The 21794-nt window shown below is 38.7% G+C and overlaps 1 protein-coding gene across 1 annotated transcript; it reads right to left on the bottom strand.

Annotated features, from left to right (window-relative positions):
* Nucleotides 1-916: 916 nt before the first annotated feature.
* On the bottom strand, nucleotides 917-20916 carry LOC306879939 (apolipoprotein B-100-like; the record flags this gene model as incomplete). Its single annotated transcript, XM_079433169.1, has 27 exons — nucleotides 917-949; nucleotides 1646-2224; nucleotides 2360-6768; nucleotides 6896-7269; nucleotides 7352-7467; nucleotides 7554-7729; nucleotides 7867-8039; nucleotides 8126-8327; nucleotides 8452-8582; nucleotides 8670-8843; nucleotides 9008-9213; nucleotides 9346-9510; nucleotides 9706-9909; nucleotides 10042-10221; nucleotides 10393-10621; nucleotides 10735-10946; nucleotides 11089-11235; nucleotides 11316-11433; nucleotides 11767-12217; nucleotides 12387-12472; nucleotides 12580-12704; nucleotides 13011-13163; nucleotides 14159-14303; nucleotides 14535-14680; nucleotides 14782-14894; nucleotides 20518-20574; nucleotides 20748-20916. The coding sequence occupies 27 exons, from the start codon at nucleotides 20914-20916 to the stop codon at nucleotides 917-919; spliced, it is 9273 nt and encodes a 3090-aa protein (XP_079289295.1).
* Nucleotides 20917-21794: the final 878 nt, after the last annotated feature.

Here is a 21794-nt window from a genome sequence, read left to right as displayed (position 1 = left end):
AAAAAAATATGCTATTTGCACTTGGTGTAAATAGCGTCTAATTGCTATTTACACTGAGTGTAAATAGCATCTATTGCTATTTGCACTTAGTGTAAATAGAATCCATCGCTATTTGCACTTAGTTTAAATAGCATCTGTCACTAAAAAAATATGCTATTTGCACTTGGTGTAAATAGCATCTAATTGCTATTTACACTGAGTGTAAATAGCATCTATTGCTATTTGCACTTAGTGTAAATAGCGTCTATCGCTATTTACACTTAGTGCAAATAGCCGCTGCCAAAAAAATATGCTATTTGCACTTGGTGTAAATAGCATCTAATTGCTATTTACACCGAGTGTAAATAGCATCTATTGCTATTTGCACTTAGTGTAAATAGCGTCTATCGCTATTTACACTTAGTGTAAATAGCCGCTGCCATAAAATAAGAGCTAATTTTACAAAGCAATATATAAATAAAGGTGACTTGACTTGACAAACAAACATGTTTCAAAAACACTGATATAGCAACCAAAAAAAAATCTAAACTTCTGCAATTCTCAGTAAGATCTGTAGATGACTGATAGAAACAAAGTCAATCTGGCAATAAGTGAAGCTGGTAATGCTGTTTTAGGAGTTGTTTAATCAGATCTTGAGAGATTTTATGTTTTTATTTAATTTGATTTCATCTAAGGCTGTGGCTGAAGGCAGTTGAAGTTCTTGGTTTCTCTTTCATTTCATTCAAAGGTCTTACAGCTTTGGAACGTGAGGGTAATTAATGACAGAATTTTCATTTTTGGGTGAACTATCCCTTTAACCCTGTTTTCTGCAATATCCCTGTTTGTACAATCACAGCCATGAAGTGTGAGTCCCTGAGTTTTTTCGAAAGTGTGAGTGTTCCCTATCACGACTAAGGAGTCACAACCTGACACAGCTCTACCAGCCATCCATTGTGGTGGTCTCTGTCCACTAAGAAGAGATCACAAAAATAATTCTCCAGGACCCAAGATCCTGATCCTGGCCTGATTTCCCTCTCCCAGTGCTGTCCATTTTCTTTTCTGCAAGTTTATGTTTGTGTCTGCAATGTTGAAATTCACAGTTTTCATTTTCAGTCCTAAATTAAACCATTAACTGTAAACACATCTGTTTTTACTTGATTTCGTAAATTGAACAATTAATTAATAATTTACTGGTATTACTTGTATTATTTCTTTATCAGATTGAGTTTATGGCCACCCTATGACCCATATAAAATGATTAATTACCAAAGATTTGATAAAGAAAACAATAACTGTATATAAATAATGCAAGTGTCTAAAGCATAAGCAGAGATATATACAACAAATAGCACCTTATGCAGTAAAAAAAATAATTTGTACTTTACTGTCATTGCATATTAAATACAATAATAAGATAGATCGTAACATTCAGCATTTTCTTTAAAGAACACTATTCTAAATTAGTTACTTACAAAACAAAAAGAGGGAACCACAGCAGCTTGGGCAAATATTTTGTGGGCATAACACTAATAATCTTGATCATTTCTCTTGGCAAAGTTTAGCTACTAAGTGTCTTGGTACAAGCATGTGAAATCATTTTACTGAAGAAATCCCTTATGAATGGAATAGGAATGTCAATATTCAATTCTGTGGCATTCAGTCTCACATAGGGCTGAATATTCTTGGCTTCCTTGAGGGTCTCAATAATTTGGATCATGAGAACTTCCAGACGGGTCATAGAAGATGCAATCCAAGCCTGGGTGTCTTCAATCAGCTGCTCAAGGGTCATCTCAGCAAAAATGTCCTTGGCCTTGGCTTCGACACTTTTATAATAGTCTTCAATAATTCTCTTGGTCTTCTCAGCCTGCTCAGCTATTTCATTCAGGATGTTGGAGTTGACCGCATCAGAGGAAACTTTACTGATCCAGGATGAAAGCTTGCCCAGATCGTGAAATTTGATAGAGCTAATTAGCTCCTCTGCTTTCTCCACAATTAATTTCAGGATTTCAGGCAGTTCTTTCAGACCGTGATCAATGGTAATTTCTAGCTTCTCGTACTTATTGCTGATGTCATTGTAAAGTGCAATGATGAAATATGTTACCGTGTCCTTTAATGAAGCAACTTTCTTCTTCAACCACAAAAGAATTTGACCAGGGAGCTCCTTGTTCCACTGTGTCTGGAAGCTCAGTCTGTTTGGGTCCTTTATTGCAATGTCAACCTTTAGAATGTCCATGTAATCCTCAGACTGTAATAAAAAATAGATAATGTCACTATCATGTCTACTTGTATAATGAAAGTTCAAAGTATTAATATATTAATTGATATGTAAAATATGCTAAATGTGTAATAAATAATTTGTAATGTTTTTTAAAATTCTTACTGGGTTTGCACCAAAAAGTCTTCCTGTATGGTGGGATATGCTCTTGCTCTGCAGCTGAAGACCGAGGAGTCCAGCAGATGGGGATGATACAGAAACAGTAAGACCTTCTTCTGTATTTCCAGTTAAATTGTGGTAAAGCATAAATTTCACATCTGGAAGATTTACTTTTGCAACATTTGAAATAACAGCCTTTGAGACTTCTGTGTTGGACTCAAGAACTCCAATATAGTTGTTCTCAAAATATTTATGCTCCACAATTAGATTGGTAAACAATTTCATCCCTGAATTCATGTTGAAAGTGGCAGAGCCACTGGTTTTGCCATTGAGTACACCAAACTCAGAGCTAACCTGAGTTTCAAACTGGGCAGAAATGTCCTCCTGATTAAGGATCTCAGCCTTGGTATTCATAATGATCATAGCGGTTTTCACAGAGAAGTCATAGGTCAGGTCTCCCATGACAGGGATCATAATTGATTCCTTAATATTGGGAAGAGTGATCTTGGCAAAATAAGGACAATCATATGTATCGGATGTGGTTTTGGCAGTTGCGAAAATGGGTATTTTAATATTCCTAATAATAGAATTGAGGACTGGTTGCATGTTGAACATCTCAGGGTTCTTCACATACTTAAACTTTGCATCCATATCAAAGGTCTGCTGTGGTGTGATCAAGATTTTTTTAAGGCCTGTGTCCTCCCATAAAGAAAATTTCTCTACATGCAGTGTTCCTTTGTTAATAAATGGGACAGTCAATTTAGGAATGTTAATCGGCAAGGTCAGCACATTAAAGTCAGCCTCACCATTGACTGATGCAGAGAACTGAATTTCCTTCTCACCATTAGCCATACTAATGTAATGAGAATACCTATATTGATTGAACCTAGCAAGACTGGTCCAGCTGGCCTGCTGCACAGAGGGATTCAGAGTTAAAGCCATATCGTTCTGCAAATCAACCTTACTGGACAACCTAAATGGAAGCATTACTTTAGTATTTTTCTTGTTCTTGGTATCAAAGATAATTTCAAAAGGCACAGCCTTGAAGTTAACTGAGTTGGCAATGGTTCCTTCAACTTTGCCAATCAGTTCAGCATCATGAGACCCACTCAGTTCAACCATGGGTTCCTTCAAACGAATCTGCCCTTTCACTGCTGCAATACTTCTCTTGATGAAAGGAGTTTCTGTTTCTGCATGCGCATTAAACTTGATCTGAGTCAAACCTCTAGTCTCAGCATCAACTTTCTGCTTCATCTTGAGAAGACTGCTGTCAGTGTCACCATCAAAAGTCAGTTTTATGGACTCCACGTTCATCAGAATCTCCAAGTTACTGATATGGGATCCTTCATCAGAATAATCAGGGACAGACCATTTTCCTCTAACATTATTTCCAAGGGTGAGGGTGATTATGCCAGATTTCAACTGAGCAGCAGCTTTTTGTATCATTGTGGCTTCACTGAAGATGTTGGCCACTGGCAAGTTCACACTGTGGATGTAAGCTGTCTCCAAAGTACCGGAGAAGCCATTCTCTGTGCTCAGAAATGCATTGTTCACTAAGTCAGCCCTGTATGGTTCTGTCGTTGCCTTAGCTGTGATCTTGGAAGATACCTTGGCATTAGGGCCATTGACGGACATGAATCCCTCATGATCAAAAGAGAAAGCCATGTGATTTGCTTTCACTGTCTCAGTCAGAGACAGCTCTTTCATTCTGGGGATGCTTAGGTGAGCAATGGCATCAAAGGTGTACGCCAAGAGATCAATAGGAGTCTGGAACTGAGAATTCAGGTTAGCAGTGAATTTGTCTGTTGAGTTATTAAGTTCAGCACTGCTCTTTAGAGTGTGCTCTGAGGATTTGATTTCAATCTCACCATGCAGCATTCCAAAGCAGGGGACCCTAATGAGGTCAGTGATCATCTGCTTTACTTCAGCCAAGGTGTCAAAATCATAAGCCATCATTTCATTGACTTTGGTATTTAGTAGTTTTGTCAGCTCATTCATTTGTTCAAAGATTCTATCAAATACTGGTTTTATGTCAAGAGAGTTTAGGTAACTTGCAGCTGATTGCATAGTTTCCCTTAGTTCATATTGTTTCATTAAATCCACAGCATCATCAATGATTTTCTCAACCACTGTCTCAATCTCATATTCTGACAAAACCTCATCAATTTTGTTGAGAATTTCATTGATCTTGGTGATAATGTCAGTTTTTTGGCCCAAACTGTCAATAAAGTCCCTGATGGGTTGTAGGGTTTTGCCCATTTCCATTACTACAGCTTTCATATCAGAGGCAAAACGTCTCACATCATCCAAGAACATGTCCACATCAAAATTTACAATTACCTGTGAAAGTTCATTTCCTTTATTTTTAAAAGTGGCTGTAATGTCATATTTAGTTTCAATGCCGTCAAGAAGGTCAATGCTACGATCTTTCATGGTGAGCATTGCAATTTTGACTTCCTCTATGTAAAAAGGCAGCTTGTCAATGAAAGGCAGGTAAATAAAATGACTATCACTGTTCTTCTCATATTTCAGAGCACTTGTGATGCCAAATTCTTGATTGTCATTGGCTTTGTTCAAGAGGTTGGTTGACACGGTGCCTTTCAGTGCAATACCCATGTTATTTGGAGTGTTGAAGATTTCCAGGGAGTGGTCAAAGGCATGGTGATTCAACATAGACTCTATATCTAAGTTAAACTTTTGCTGCTGAGGCGTGATAGCACTGGTTATTTTATGCTGGAAGTTAGTTTTAAAGGAGTTTACATTGTTCAGCTGGTGAGAAGTTGAGGCCTTCCATTCATGCTTGTATAAGTAAGACTTAGGTTCAGCTTGAAGGAGCAGAATGCTTTTCACCTGGCCACTGTGTTTTCCATACATGTTAAGTGCTCCATCAGAGTTGAAGGAGCTCTCAACATTCACACTGAAAGGTTCTGCTTTAGTTAGGATGTTGCTTTCCAGCTGGAGAGAGGGAGAGTTGAAGTGCACCTCATTGCTGAACTTTGTGGAAAACCCAATGATCTCAAACTCGGAGCTTTGAGTCATTTGACTGCCCAAGAGTTTTCCATTGGTGCTGCACTTTGCAGTGGCTGTCTGGTCAACATACATGATCTCATATGTATGTCTCAGTTCCCCTTCACCAAATATTCCCTTTAGAGTTCCAGTAACTTCCATCTTGTAGGGCTCTGCCTTCATCTGGGCCTCGTCGTTGAAGAGGATACCAATTACTTTAAGATCATTTTCAGCCTTTAAAGTTGCTGTAAATTCATGTATGTCCACTGCAATATCATGCTTATAGAAGTTGTTCTCATTCAGGAAGCTATTGGATTTAGAACGCATGGCCAAAGATTTGAGGGTAACTATCAGTGAGTCTGTGTTTTCTATTTTAATCTCTTGAAGTGATGCAATCAAGTTGTTGTAGAGGTTTAGACCATCTTCATTCAGCTTGAGAGTGATCATGTTTCTGGTGTTGGCATTGAAAATGTCACCTTTGTACATGCTGTTTAGGTATACTTCTGAACTTGCAAGTCTTCCTTCAACTTTGAGTTCAGCACTGTTTTCATAGACTGTTCCCTTGCTGGAGACAGACACTGTAGCACCTGTAGTTGTAATTACACCATGGAAAATGTTTTCAAAGGTCACAGAGCTGATCTGAGCACTGGTGGTACAGCTAGTGGTCAGGCCATCTTTGGTGAATGACAGCGTGCCTTTGTTAGAGGCATGGTTGGCAGCGACGTTGATCGTGGCATCACTATTGAGTTCCAGTCCCTGGGTGCTTAGGGACCCAGTAAACTGGGAGAAAGCTCTGTTTGTGTTGTCATCAGCCTGGGACTCAATCCTGACAGTGACCTCCTTCATAGTTGCAGAGAAATCTACCTGGTTTTGAAGCTTGGTCTCATAAGCTCTGGTGACAGAATCAGACTTAATGGTAAACTTAGCTTCCTTGAGTTCAATGTTGAACTTGGTGGTGTGGTGGACCTGGTCATTCTCTATGTCAGTGTCCAACGCAAATGAAAGTTCTCCACTGGCTGCTGTAGCTTTCATCTTGTTTAGTATTTGGAAATTGGGACGGTTTAAACTGAAAGTGGATTCAGCTCTTGCCTCTCTGGATTTGGGTTGAAGTAAAAAGGTTTGTGTGGCAGTAGTTCTAGCAGATATTAATCCCAATTTTAGTGATCCATCTAAACTGCCATCCCCTGTGATTTCAGAGGAAACCGATGCCTGGGTTGTGTATACCAGTGACATCTGCATACCCAGAGGGCTGAAGGCCTCAATCTTGTAATTTCCTGTTGCTTTCACTTCATCTGTCATTTTGGCTGTTTCCATTAGACTGAAGCGTGCATCTATGAGCTTATGTTTCAGGGAAGAAATTATGTCGAACTTCGCAATGTCCTCTGTAATGTCAGCAATTTGTGCAGATCCTGCATGTAACAAACATGGTTAATCAATACTAGAAATTACAAAAAAAAACAAAAAAACAAAACCCACCCAAGGATCCATATCAATTAATAAAACTAAAATCATGTATCATGTATACTGCATTTTTACCTTCCACAGTAAAAGCAAGAAGTTCCACAGGACTGTTTGCAACAACTTTGTAGCTTGTAATGTAGCTGGGCTCAGTGACAGTGTTGTTGCCACCAGAGAAAAATGCCTCTATATCATAAAAGTTAGTGTTCACTTTTGCTGATACCTCTACCATTCCTAGAAGAGGCATTGAGAGGTCATAGTTAGAAGGAATGGAGAAGGTCGGTAGATTGAACCTTTTAGAGGGCAGCATTACACTGATTTGTGGCATAACTAGCTCTGGGATGGCCATGGTGGGAGGGATTCTCAGGTCCTCAGATGTTTTTCCACCAAGAGGCAAAGGAATGGTGAAGGTAACATGATCTTTGTTGAATCTGTATTTGAGAATGCTCTCTCTGCAAACAAAATAAAATTAGTTTGAAGTTTAATGGAAAAGCACATTTGTAGTTGGATTTAAAACATTAGCATTAATCTTACGTGTTCATGAACACCCTCTCAGGCAAAGATGGAATAACCAGTTCTGGAATGCTCTCTCTTAGTGTCTGAATGTAGGGCACATCAGAAGCAATCTTGTCCATCCAAATGAGGTAAGCCTATCATATCAATAAACATATTGGTTATAATCCAAATATTTTTCATGTCTATATTAAAAACTGTTGTAAATTTTATACAATCATACCTCCCAGAGTTTTGCGTAAATGTGCCGGAGTTTCATGTCAGTCTTTACAACTTTATGTTCCATGATGTTATCAAAGGCCTGATATAGGCGACTCTGAAGAGGTGCTGCATTAGGCATCAGCTTCTGGATCTCTGACTCTATGTCAGACTTCATCTCAATCTTCATCTCATCTTTAGCTGTTTTAAAAGCAAATTATCACTTGTTATTTGACATAAGACCCAAAATAATGATTTACTTATTTAAGACTGACTTAAATAAATGAAGATTTTAAAATAAAAAGTGTGAAAACAGTGACAGGAAAAGGATCCAATACCATATTGTAAGGTAATCCTCTGCACAGAGTTGGTCTCTGGGAGCTTGATGTTACTCTTGAGTTCCAGAGTCAAATCTTCAGCACAGTTCATGGTAGCAGTAAGAGTGACCTCAGTGCTAAGTGAGGGCATAATCAACTGAGTTTCCAGCAAGCAATCTTTCATGGCCTCAAGCCTGTTATTAGCAGAAACATGTCTTTTTAGATGAAGGAACTTGCCCATTGGAAAGTGTTTCAAAAAGTTATTTACATCTCTACTTACTTTGCACGACCAACAAGAGAAAACTGGTTAATATTTTTGTTGGAGATATCAAAGGTGAACTTCTTTCCTTTAGCAAGGCTGTCAGTGACACCAACTTTGATTCCAGCCTCAATATCATAGTCAGGAATTTCAATGCTGGTCATTAGAATATTCTTGTTCCTGTTGTACTTAATAGTGGCAGTTGCCTCTGTGGCCTTAATACCTAAAGGTAAGAAAAGAGGAAAAAAAGTAATCCATAAAACCCACAGCATCAAACACTGTAGGAATGTTTTATATTATAACAGAATGGTCATAATTTCAAATTCAATATTGTTAAGTATACATGCCTTCTGCTTTCAAAATCATTTTCAGAGAATCAACCTTCTGGCGGCCTTCCTTGCCCTCATTCAAGAGTTCATAGGCGAAGGCTGCAGTGTACTCCGTGATATCACCGGTGGGTTGGATACCCAAAACAAAACTGTGGGCACATAATAATTAAGGTACAACACATAGAAAAAAAATATTTAGTGTTTTTTTTTTTTATTATTATTTTAAAGGTTCTTACCTGGACTCTCCATTGAGAGGAAAGTATGGAGAATTTCTCTCAGCTTTAGAGTTGAGTATGGTGGTGCAGTAATTGATTCCAGAAATAAGGGGGCTGCAGTTCATTGCGGCAGTTCTGTCGCCTGTCTCAGGAACAATTGTGACCGGCGTTTTGGACACCATTACTAACTTGTTGCTGTTTGTGGAAAATGACGAAAGGTTTCCCATTATGTTTCAATTAAATAGCTGACTGGACTAAATTAGTTCAAAGCTGATGCAATTTCTTTATGTACATTTTCTTTAATAGTATAAAGAGCATATATTTAAAATAAACCATGTAACATATAGAACAAAAGCTACCTGACTCTGAAGAGTTCGATAGTGTTCTTGGGTGGCAGGATTGACAGCTTTATTTGGCCATCACCTCTAGTGATCTTGGCATTGAAAGAGCTCTCATGAAACATATTAGTGTGCATTTCCACAGCAGAGACAACAAATTTGGGGATGTGGACTCCCATACAGGTAACAAATTCTACTGCCATGGAAGGTGAAAAAGACAGTTCACCCTGTGAAAAAAAGAGGGATACATTAATAATAAACATGACAATAAAAAGATGAAAGGAAAATCATTTGTTATACTTTTTTTTGTACATAATCTGGATACTGAACAAAAAGCAATCAAGGGCAATATTTAATACCCTGCCAGGTTCCATACGCAGACCACCCTCAACACCAGGTGCAAAGGTCCCAGACAAAGCAAACTTTAGGGGAAATCCAGAGGCAGTTGGAAGGGAGAACTCATTATCCATAAACATGTAGTGAGCAAAGATGCTCTGATCTCCAGACATCAAGGCCTTTGTAATCTATTGAAACAGGAATATGTAAAATTTTGCACTTATAGTGCCTCAAAAACAACTTTTCTTGTCAGATAGAAAATCTTAAGCTAGCAAAAACAGATAGCAAAAAATACTGTATAAATTAACCCAGTGTTGTCTGATATATGATAGAGCTAATATAGATATGTTTTATGTAAAATGTAGTATATTGTATGTACATACCCAAGCAGGTAAGTATTTGAAGGCCTGAATGTATGTGGCCATCCTGTCAACAACAGCTGACAGGTCATCGGTGCTCTTGATGTATCCTAACTCATTCCCCATGATCCTTAAGTAAGCAATAGCCTCTGGGGAGTCCTGGTTGTATAGATCCTTTGCAAGCTTGTTGAAGTTCCGCACCATTTCCCTAATAATATTCTCAGGAACCTGTCAAAGAGAAGATTCTGATATTATCTAGCCTTGTATTTTACTTTAAAATTCAATTAATTGAGGCATGAAAAATTAAATCCTATGAATAATCACATTGCTATGTTTGGAATAAGCTATGGATATCAGTACCTGTCTTTTAGTTTTTTCTGTTCTCAGGGGTTCAACCCAATCTTGCAGAACTTCATTGATTTTGTTTGGCATTTTGTCCCCAACCCAGTACATTGCCTTGGAAATCGAATCAGGGAAGAAGCCATTGCTTCCAAAGAGAGTCTCAACAGTTGGCTCAAATCCTTTGCCCTCCATGCCAAACTTGGTGACCACAAAATAAATAAACAAATAAATTCTAAAAGTCAGAGTCAAATCAAATGCAGCAAGTCCATAAAAAGGGTAAGTTACAAGCAATAAGTAATAATTGAATCATATAACAATTGAGTTTTACAACTAATTAAATACAAGTACATAACACATTAAGATTCCTACCTCAATGAAGTCAAGGTTGTAACCAAAGGCTTTCAGGGTTGTCTCAAGCATAACCTCTCTGGGCAACTGGCTGCTGGGATCAAAAATGATGCTTCCTTGCATATCGGAGCCCATGACATCCTTGCCTGGCATAAATACATCCATCTTATAGTTACGAGAGAGCTGAGTGTAGTTTGAGTGGGTAAGCACCTCATCATCCTGCATGACCTTGACTACTGTTTTGCCCAACCTTGGAAGAAAAAAGTTAGTATTTATAGTAGATAAAGAGAAAAATAAATGGTAGATAGCAGTTGATGTGTTTTGCAAACAGTCTAGAGAAAACTGACAAACTGAGTAACATACTCTTTCATTTCAGGATCCCTGGAATGAATAATGTTGTAGACATGAGAAGCCACAAAAGACTTGACTTGCACATTCTGGTCTTGGGTAAGGATCTTCCTCACAACCTCCAGGTCACTTGCCTCTGGCTTTTTCATCAATATAAGATATGCAGCAAGTCTCTTTTGAACAGCACCTTTGGCATAAAGGGCCACTCTCTGAATGTTGGAACGGACCTGAACAAAGAAATAGAAAGAATATAAAAAATAGAGAGATTGGAGTGTGAAATTGGGTTTCTTAGTAGGATAATTCCATACATAAGACACACATTTGATTCTGATTAAATACAAATTGTTCAACAAAAATTGCAACACTTACATCAGGAGTCACAGACATTCGTCTGAAAGCCTGGATGGCAGACATCTGGACTGACAGGGTGGTGGCAGGCTGTCTCATACACTTAAGCAGAGTGGTCTTTATGTTGGGATCAGCTGCTTCCATAGCCTCGCCCATGTTTCCAATCACCTAACCAGAGCAGATTATTATAAAATAAGTTGTTTTCCCAGTGTGAAAATATCTAAAAATGTAGATGTTTGAACACACACCCTTAAGGTCAAGTAGGTCAGATCTTTCTCGCCAGCACAGTCAGCACCAAGAATGGAGGTAATGAAGTTAGACACCTCAAGAATCTCAGAGGTGAGCAGACCCTCAGCTTGGAAGTGCCTGAAGAGATATATTATTAATGCTCAGCTACAGTGGAAATACACTGACAAATACTTTATCTAAAGGAAAATAGCATAGATGATCACCAGCGTATGTTACTTTGGATTACAGTGTATGGATGTCTTACAAAGCACGATTACTTTGGTGAACCAGCTTCACTAGAAAGACCATACAATTCACAGTCTTCACCAACCATGTTTTGCATGCTGTCAGCACTTAATTAATATGAACCAGTTTAGATGAGCTAGAAAATTCAAGCTATTCTATGCTGTTCTTTTCAAAGGGGAATTGAAAGGACTTAAGCAGTCTGTAAATGGAAAAGAATTTGCGTACCTCCTTACAACATTGCTGAGAGCATACATTATTGGCTTGCTCTTCTTGGTCTGCGCAATCTCCAGTATGTCTTTCACCAAGAGGCCAGTAGGTCTGAGCATCATTCCTAGAGCATAGACAGCAGCATCTACCTCAATGGCATCAGCGTCAAAGGTCTTCAGAATACTGAACATGGCGCTGCCACACTCTGGGGTGCCACACTGAATCAGGGCCTGCCAAGTCAAAAACTTGTCATCAGCCGCCATCTGAATGATGTTCTGCTGCAGAACCTCATGCTCGAGTCCACGGAGTTCAGACACCAAACTCTGGAAAGTGCTGGCCCTCAGCTGCCGATCTGGTTTTTCGTTCATGGATTTCAGCTCCCTGAAGATGAACAGCAGAGCCTCAGAGGTCTGGGCTGGGGCTTTTTCCTCCATTGCCTCTAGAGCCAAGTGTTTGGGGTGAGCAGAACCTGTATTTTGGAGAGCGGGATGATATGTGAGTGAAAGGCTACATAGTCACAAGCAAGGAAAACATGAAGTCAGCATATTCCCAACAGTTCTATCATTTTTATCCAGACAAATCAAATCCAAAGTTCTCAAATCTATTTGAGATATAACAGTGAAACTGGGAACACTCACGATTATCAAAAACTCTGTCATTAATCTTGCTGGTTCCCTCAAGAGTTAGGATTTGTTTAACAAGAGAAGAGATACCATACGTATTTCTGCAAAGAAAATTAAATGCATGTGAATGAATTAGAATATGAAGTTTCATTTATGCACACATATCATAAGGAAATGTAGCACGTGATATGATGTCAGTGTCACTCACTGGTAAGATAAAGGAAGGAATATGTGCTTCTCCATGCACGTGGCAGAGGTCATGTGCTTCTTCTGGTTGTCGAACTTATAGTTGCAGGTCTGGGTACTGCCGATCAGCTTGGACAAAGGGTATTGCTTTTGACAAATAAATAAATATATAAATACATTATCTGTTTCTTGAAAATATTTTTTTCACCTGTAGTTGGCTCAGTTTGCATGATATCATGCTTTTGTCAGTATTGGTTAGTGTTTACTTAATCATTACCTGTTTATTTAAACATACGGTAATTAGTCAATTTCACTGAGGATGATGATTAATGGAAAATAAATTAATTGAATTTTAAAGTAAAAATAATCTAAGAAGCAATAAATTCAGGCTTCAACCATCAGAGTGTATGATATATATATAAAAAAATATTTAAAAAAAAGTGATTGTCTCACCAAACCAGTGATGACTGCAAGAGGGCTGGTGTGGCGTCTGTGGGTTTTGAAAGTATCACATCCTGACAGGTCCCTAGTGAGGGTGACATCAGTGGCAATATCTTCCTTGCTGTTGACCTTGACATCAGTGGCACAAATTCCATGGACCGTAACCTAGTAAATAAGGTTATCAAATCAATGCAAAAAAAATGGGGGGTGGGGGGCACACAGGTACTGTCCTTCATGTCAGAAGTAGTGCATGCTTGCAGAAGATTTAGATTTGCTTTTTGTTGCGTTGCACCACACATGTCCGCTGTGGACATGGTGAAAGTGAACCAACTGCAGGTGTTTTTCATTGCAGGTTTTTCAATTGCAAATATCTTTAAATTTTCAGAATTTTTAGTGAAATTCTTTGTTACCCCGGGGTGGGGTAAAGGATCCATACTTATTTTCAGTCAGTGGATTGGTACAAATTGTGGAAAACATTTTCTGGCAGCATGTACTGACATATATACAGAAAAAAAATAATAATCTACTTAACTCACTGTTTTGAGTAATTATTATTTCCCAACTCTTATTTTGATTTATTAATTTACCAAGCCATATGTGGTCAAAGTTGTATGGCCAAAATAATATTTTTTATATACAATCAATTGCAATAATTTTATTACTACTAATAAATAAAGACAAATATACAGTAATGGTGTGATGATTGGGGCTCTAGTGGAGCAAGGATATTTTGGATATTGATATATTCATTGCTTTGTAATTATAATAATACTAATCAAAAATTAAACTTTAAAAAAATTCAACAAATTCAAAAGCTGGCCTCAATATTTTTGAATAAATCCTGAGATAACTGAAATAATTGTTTCAAACCTATCATGAGGTTTATGAGGATGCAGAGGCAATATCATGAATATCATGAAATAGTCTCCTATCAGTTGACTACCTGGGTCAAGATTAAATTGCACCTTCATTGGAATTTATTATTCCAGATAAAAAGATTAAGATTTTATCAGCTTAGTTGTTAAGTGGGTGTCCATAACAGCTTTGCTTAAATTAATTTAATCTAACAAATTCAATTTACAATAAAAGGAAATTCATATAATTCATATATTCATATTACAGATTAAGGCCTTAAGGAAGAAGAAAACATGTTTATGTACCATGTCTTTTCTCTCTTCTTTCTCCATGACAGGAACAATCAGAGCAGAGACGATACCCCTCTTGAAGTTCAGAATGTTGGTTTCATCTCCCTCAGGATAGAGTGTCACACCTGTCTCACCCTCCACTACAAACTTCAGTACATTCCTGTGAAAAGAGAAGGAATCGCTGTAGAATCACTTGTTGAAAAGTTTCTGATCAATTTTAAAATCAGTTTATAATAAACTGGAAACCAGTCTTACAATCTATAGTTTCTGAGGTAGTTTTTATTTTCCTTTGGCTGTTGGTATATTTTAGCAATACTGGCTGTGCTCATTTTGAATATTTGCAAGCCCAACATTATTTGATCCATTTTCTCTAAAGGGAAGGGAAACATACTTTTCTATGGCTGCTTGAAAGGCTTGGGCCTCAGCAGCAGGTGCATAGATGGGCGCCCCATTTGCATCCGTTTTGATCACCTCAGTTAGGGAGCACTCACTGGTACGGAGCTCAAAGCTACATGCCACAGGCACATCAATTTCGACCTATGGAAAGAAGGGTGTTAATGACTTAGTCAATGACTGAGCAAAACAACAGTAAAGGCATATTGAGAAACTGAATTGTTACATGATTTTTCAAAGTATACCTTGCAGGAGATTTTGGGACCATTCGTGAGAGGGGAGGTCCCAGTAACCGTATTCTGGATCTCAGCTTCATACCGATATGTATATTTTTTGTAGATCTTAAATCTTTTAGATACTGTAAATTAAATAAACACTAGGTCAATTCAAAATTGAAATTTTCGAAAGAATAATCACACACTGCGAAAAAAATAAAATAAAATTTCACAGTACATTTATTTTTCAGTGAATTTCGTATTGTCCAATAAAAAATATTTCAACAGAAATGTAAGACATACCATATATAGGATTATAGAATATATCCTATATATATATATATATATATATATATATATATATATATATATATATATATATATATATATATATATACAGGTATATATATTCTGAATACACATTTTGTCTTTCGACACTGGTAGACTTTCACACTCATTTTCTTAAAGGTAATTTTTTTAGGTAAGTTGAACAAAATATCCTTATTTTGTTTACATATTATTAGTTTACATATTATTTCAGGAAAAAAACACAAATAAAATAATTAAAACATGTTTTGCAGTACAGTATTATATATATGACATTATAACATTAATATTACTTTGTTTAAATTTTATTACATTATATTGTTTTATCTAATCAAGACCAGCAATAAGAAATCTGGACTCTGACATCCTGACTCAAGCACTGTCTGTTGTAGATAAAGAGTACATGGCCATGTTAGAATGATGATGTCATTTATTGAGGGTTTAAAGTAAGTGACAGCAACAATAGGTACAGTGAGTCCAATAGGTAAAAGATAAAGATAAATTAAATTGATACTTCAACATGCATGAGTCCTAGACACCTCAAATACAAATAACATTTCATAAACGGATAAGAAATAAAAAAGAAGAAAAATACTTACAGTGACACTCTGGATGAGAATTTGACTCAGTTTCTTGCTCTAGTGAGAAAGTCATTAAGCAAGTATAATTAGGAAAAATATGTAAATAAAACCAAAAATGCATATTGAAAGGTAAATGAAAGATTTTTTTTTTAAAATCTAATTTTAGATGAATTTAACCTTTCACACAACGTAATAGCCTTTACAGAATATGAAATGCTAACAATAGGATATAGGATACATAGAATGAAGCAAAATAAATAAAATATTTTGAGTGCATGAAATGAATTAATGAAGTAACATTACTACACCAGAATGCAAAGGAACATTATACTCACGAGCTGTAGCATAAGTGCTAAGTAGCAGCAATAGGCAGAGCTTCATATTCCCCATGCTGGGTCAGAAGAAGCTCAGAAGCCCAGTGACTACAGCGAGTCTTCTTCAGAATGGAGACTGGCGGTGATCATCTGGCTCGCATCTTTTATACTCTGATCTATTCAGTTCACTTAGGGGGTTAAACAAGGGTTGCAACAGGTCCAAAGTTCCATCAGCCAGTGTGGCAGGCCAAAGGCAAAAGCTGTTTCATAAGCTGTCACCACCCAAGACTTGCATGTCAGCAATGGAACTGATGGAACTCACTGATTGCATTAGCCAACAGTAACCACAGGTTTTATACTACCTTGATTGATTTTCTTTGAAATCTTACATAGGATAAATGTTGCTTTTGGGGAGAAAGACCAAAATAGTACCACAATGTTCAATGTAATGTTAAGTAAAAATTGTAAAATGTAAAATTGTAATAAAAGGGCTAAAGGATGTTGAAGGGGCTTTAACTTCTTTGGCTGTCATTATATTCCTAATATTACTTACAGTTAAAACATACTAAAATATTTTGGACATAAACTTTCAACAAAATATCATTCTGTACAGGCAAATGCAATACAAATGCCACAAATGCCATTATTCCTCTAGACCCGGGGTGGGCAATTAATTTTCCCAAGGGGCCACATGAGAAACTTGAGCGGTTACAGAGGGCTGGACCAATACACTTAACTCAGTTCTGCCCAATATATTTTATATCTCTCTATAAATGGAACATTACAATCATACAATGAAAATGTGGAGCACACAATTATACCACTAGCTAATGAACATTAACAAAACAGTTTTGAAAATGTTTTTGCAATGTTTCAAAAACTATCACAAAAACTAACCATCACAACTTTGAACAAAAAATCAAGTATTTCAAAGATTATGAGACGTATCATTCGCAATCAATACCTGAAACACACATTCTCATAGAATGTAGTCCATTCATTACCAATAGCTATATTGAACCATCTCTTTATATTTTTCTAAACCGCTGAAAATAGAGTCCAGACATCAGTAAAGTATCAATCTATAAACGATGAGGAAAATAGGATACAAATGCGTTATGGGCGTGACAAAAAAAAGACCCAAGTTTTTGGGAGATAACGTAGGCCTATTTGTAGACTTTCTATGATTTATAATGCAGAGCTCAGAAGCAATATCTGCCGGATGGAAAGGGTTGGCTATTCACAACATAAAATATAGCCTACATAACCTATATTTTTATTTAAATAAATTTGTTTTTGTGTTTCAGAGGACAAATCAATGTTACAGACATGACAGTTCTGAAAGCGGAATTTACGCATAGCTAAAATGCTTTAAAAACTTTAACAGAGACAACTAGCTGGTAGGCTATTTAATAGGGCTGCCCCAAACAATTTAGCTAGTCGTTCATTTAAGTCATTATTAACTAATCGCATGTTTATATTAAAGCTAATAATCCAATGAGCTTTAATATATTCCGTGCTCAAGCACACATAGCCTACAAATTTTGCCACCAAGAACAGAAAATTCACCTAATGATTATGAATGTGTTGGAAAAAAGGAGATATTTTAATTATTATTAATTCTCTCTCATCTCCAGAGTAGGCCTACTGGACGCGCCTTTAGAGAGCAATGCAACCTTCATACAGATTACAATAATCAGGAAATATTTGTTTTTGAATTGGTTCATTTAAAAGTAGACATTTTAAACTTTTTATAGATATACCCTATTTCACATGTCTGTGAGGCAGCCGTATGCTGAGCTTCGGTCCTTTTTTCTGACGCGCTCCAGTTTAAGAGATGGCAGAAAGCGCGTCCAGCTTTCATTATTTTACAAAAGCAACGTTTTGTTGTTTTTATGAGTTTACAGAAATAAAATCAGTTTCAAACTGATTTTAAGTTGTTTCATTATCAGGAAACAAAGCTGTAGCCTTGAAAATAAAAGCAGTGCAGTTGTATTGCATACACCTTATTACACCTATTTGCAATTGACTTTTAATTCACAAATTACATCATGCGGGCCGGTCAAGGATAGCGAGAGGGCCAGATGTGGCCCGGGGCCCGTACAATGCCCAGGTCTGCTCTAGACAATAGTGGAGTAGTTACCCAGCAGAATCCCAGTAGTTACAACCAAATACCATTTTCTCTAGTGACATATGTTAGGCATGTCCTAATCAATTAATTTCAAGCAGCATGCCCTCTCCCAATTTTCAATCCTTATCTTTAAAACCAAGTCAGTGTGCAAAAGTTCAGAGAACATTTCAACTATTTAGGATCCCTAATGGACTGTGTTCGTAATTATCTACTCTAAATTATCTACAGTACCAATAGCACAGGGCCTGGATCTTATGGAAAGGAAAGAAATAACATGTGTCATCACATATCTCACATTATTCATGCTTTACATCCTGCAAATCTGTAATCAAAATAAAATGTCATACGAGGTCAAACATTTCTCATTATTCTTCAGAATCTAGTTTATGTGAGCTATGTTATCCACAGTCATCAGAAATAAAATTTATACTATATTTACATTTAGTCATTTAGCAGATGCTTTTATCCAAAGCGACTTACAAATGAGGACAATAGAAGCAATCAACAAAAGATCAACAACATGCGTGTTATGACAAGTCAAGTCAAGCCAGGTCACCTTTATTTATATAACGCTTTAACAATACAAATTGTGTCAAAGCAACTGCACAATATCAAAATAGGAAAAGAGGGTGTCAATAATGTCAAATGACAAGATTAAACACTCAGTTTAAAAAGTGTAATCAAGTCGACGATATTGCTGGAAATGAAGTGTCCCCAACTAAGCAAGCCAGAGGTGACAGCAGCAAAGAACCAAAAGCCCATCCTGAAAGGTGTGACTCTTCCCTGACTTTAAAGGGCTCACGCACAGGTCCGCCTTTCTCTTCTGCTAAATCTTCCGATTGCTGCCCATATGGTTGGACTCATGGAGCCCCTGAGCCGGTGTGGGCCTGTTGGCCCTGTGGGGCCATTTTACACCCAGCCATGTGCTTACTTAGGAGAGAGGACCCCAACAGAGTCAAGAACAACCTCAGAGTTTCAAGAGATTGCAACTTCGGCCATCGAAATGAACCATCCAGACCTTCTTCAGAAGCTTCACGGGACTCTCGTTCTCTTTGAAAAAATCCAAATGCAAGTATCATTCCTTTCACCACACAGAGGTTTGTTGTAAGCTATCGTATACTGTGCTTTGAATTAGAGACTGATGGTTATTTCAGATGGTCAACTCAGCATCATTTCCCCTGTTTCTGTCTGGTTTTATTCATCCAGTCTCACTTACCCTTCCCATGTACCATGTATGTGTGATGTGTGTGTGTGTGTGTGTGTGTGTGTGTGTGCGTGTGTGCGCGCATGTATGTGTTTGTTTAGTCTAGTTATGCGTTTGTGATTTAGTTAATAAAACTTTGTGCACAATACATATGAGTATTTGTTTCTGATTCCCTGCTTGCAACAAAGTAAATTTAACGATTTCGATCTTGTTACATGCTCTGAGTAGTACTGTACCTTAAAAATGGTTATTTCTCTTACCCTGGATATTAAGATTTCTTTGAATTCATAAATAATCAATACTGAGCGTTCACTAGACGACCTGGTCAATTGATTGTACTGTCAATTCTATACTGACAGTACTGTCAGTACTGTCAATACTGTCTCGATACGGCTTTATCGAGCTAATTCTATTAACTTATCCAAATACTATAATTAATTATAAAGTGCTTTGATTAATTAATAATATTCCCCCTTAAGCTAATTTGCAACACCTCACTGGGGATCTGTCTCTGGGGCTCATCTAGGTGTCCTGGTCTCTGCTGACGTTTAGGGCTACGGTGAGAGAGAATAAGAGAGAAACAGACTAATATTAGCATAGATGTCAATCTTCTTACGATGTAACAAGTACATTATGTGTTATGGAAAGTGTTCCCGCTTCCGGTTGACCTAATTAATGCAGCCTAACAATCCTTTAACGGATTTGAATATTGGAAGCGTATTAGTGTGTTATGTGTACGCCAGGTTAAAGAGATGGGTCTTTAATCTAGATTTCACGAGTTCACACTTACATATATTTAGCACGAGTAAGGTAATGCGTATTTGGCGAGAATAGTAATGCGTAGTTGGCGTGCTGTCCTGGGGAAGGGTTCCGGGCTCAGGAATGGCCCGAACCCAGAGTACCCCCCAAAAAGCAATTGTGTTGGACAGCCGCCAGACGAAGAACCCCCCAAATACGCACTGAGATCTGGCGGGAGCTGGTTTTGAGAAACGCTTGTATGATAGGCCAAATTTTGCGTGCTCCGTGGGAGCGGCTTGGCATAGGATGGGTAGGCTAGACCGGCCGCTGGTGGATTGCGTGGTTGGCACTCAGTCAGGAGGGCTCGAACCAATGCTTGACAGTGTTCTCACTGTTTTGGAATGAGTGAGCCCTACCGGCTGATGGAGGAGGAGCAGTGTCATTGTGGCCCTGACCAGGGGGGCGCGTTGCCTTGAGTGGAGCAGCTCACGGAGTCGGCGTGCGGGCCCTGCTGGCCGTTAGCCCCTGCTAATCAGAGAACAGAGGGTGGGTAGCTGACCGAGAGAGTCCATGAAGCCTCCGACTGGACATCAAGACTCCGGACGTCGGACGAGTGGGTCCTATCGGTCTGACAGGTAAAAAGAGTTTGGGACGCCCAGCAAGGACGCTCTCGTGACATCCGACGGGAGATCAAGACTCACGGCATCGGACGAATGAGCCTCGCTTGCGGGCGTTGAGTATAAGAGCCCAGCCGGGAGAACTCTCGCCGACGTCTGACGTGAGATCAAGACTCATTTCATCAGACGGGTAAGTCTCGCCAGGCAGGTAGGGAGAAAAGGAAAACCGGTACTGGGAGGGCTCTCGCAGCATCCGATGGGGAGATCAAGACTCGAGACATCAAACGGGTAAGCCTCGCCAGGCAGGGGAAAAGATGTGAGGTTTGGCTGAGAGGTTTCAGACAGCGTTCGGCGGGCGGGACTAGACCCTTGGCGTCAAATGGCTGGGCCTCGCTGACCGTCGGACGGAAGGTTAAGTAGGGTGTCCGGGAAACTCTCGCCGACGTCTGACGGGAGATCAAGACTCGCTGTGTCAGATGGGTAAGCCTCGCCGGCCATAGGATGGAAAAGGTAAGGTTGTCTGACCGGGAGGCTCTCGCGGCATCCGATGGGAGATCAATACTCGCTGCATCGGAATGGTTAAGCCTCGCAGGTGGCAGACTGAAAGCCAAGATTGCTTGGCCGGATGGCTGATTTAGCGTTCGACAGCGGTTCGATACTCACGGCGCAAGTAGGCAAACGTCACCGGTAGTTGAAAGAGAAACGTATTCTGAAGGCTCTTGTCGCGTTCGACGGGAGATCAAGACTCACGGCATCGGTCGGGAATGCGTGGCCGAGCGAAAGGTCGGGAGGGCAAAGTTATGTGGTCGGGAGGCTCTCGCCGACGTCCGATTGGAGGTCAATACTCGCTGCGTCGGACGGGTAAGTCTCGCAGACCGTGAAATGGATAGGGTAATTTAGTCTGGCTGGGAGGCTCTCGCCGACGTCCGACGGGAGCTCAAGACTCGCTGTGTCAGACGGGTAAGCCTCCCCAAGCGTGGGTGTAGTAAGGATGGTCTTAGCTGTGGCTAGGCAGGCAGCAAAAAAAAGTAAAACTCTGAAGTCTCTTAAAGGTGATTTAAGTTTCTTGTCAAGGCATGCGCCAAACAGTGTAACAGAGTTCCATCACCAAAATCCCAATACAGGAAAAAC

This window comes from Barbus barbus, assembly GCF_936440315.1.
Source record: "Barbus barbus genome assembly, chromosome: 14".
Classification (NCBI taxonomy): Eukaryota; Metazoa; Chordata; class Actinopteri; order Cypriniformes; family Cyprinidae; genus Barbus; species Barbus barbus.
Note: the sequence above shows the minus strand (reverse complement) of the source record. Positions and strands in the feature narration are given on the sequence as shown.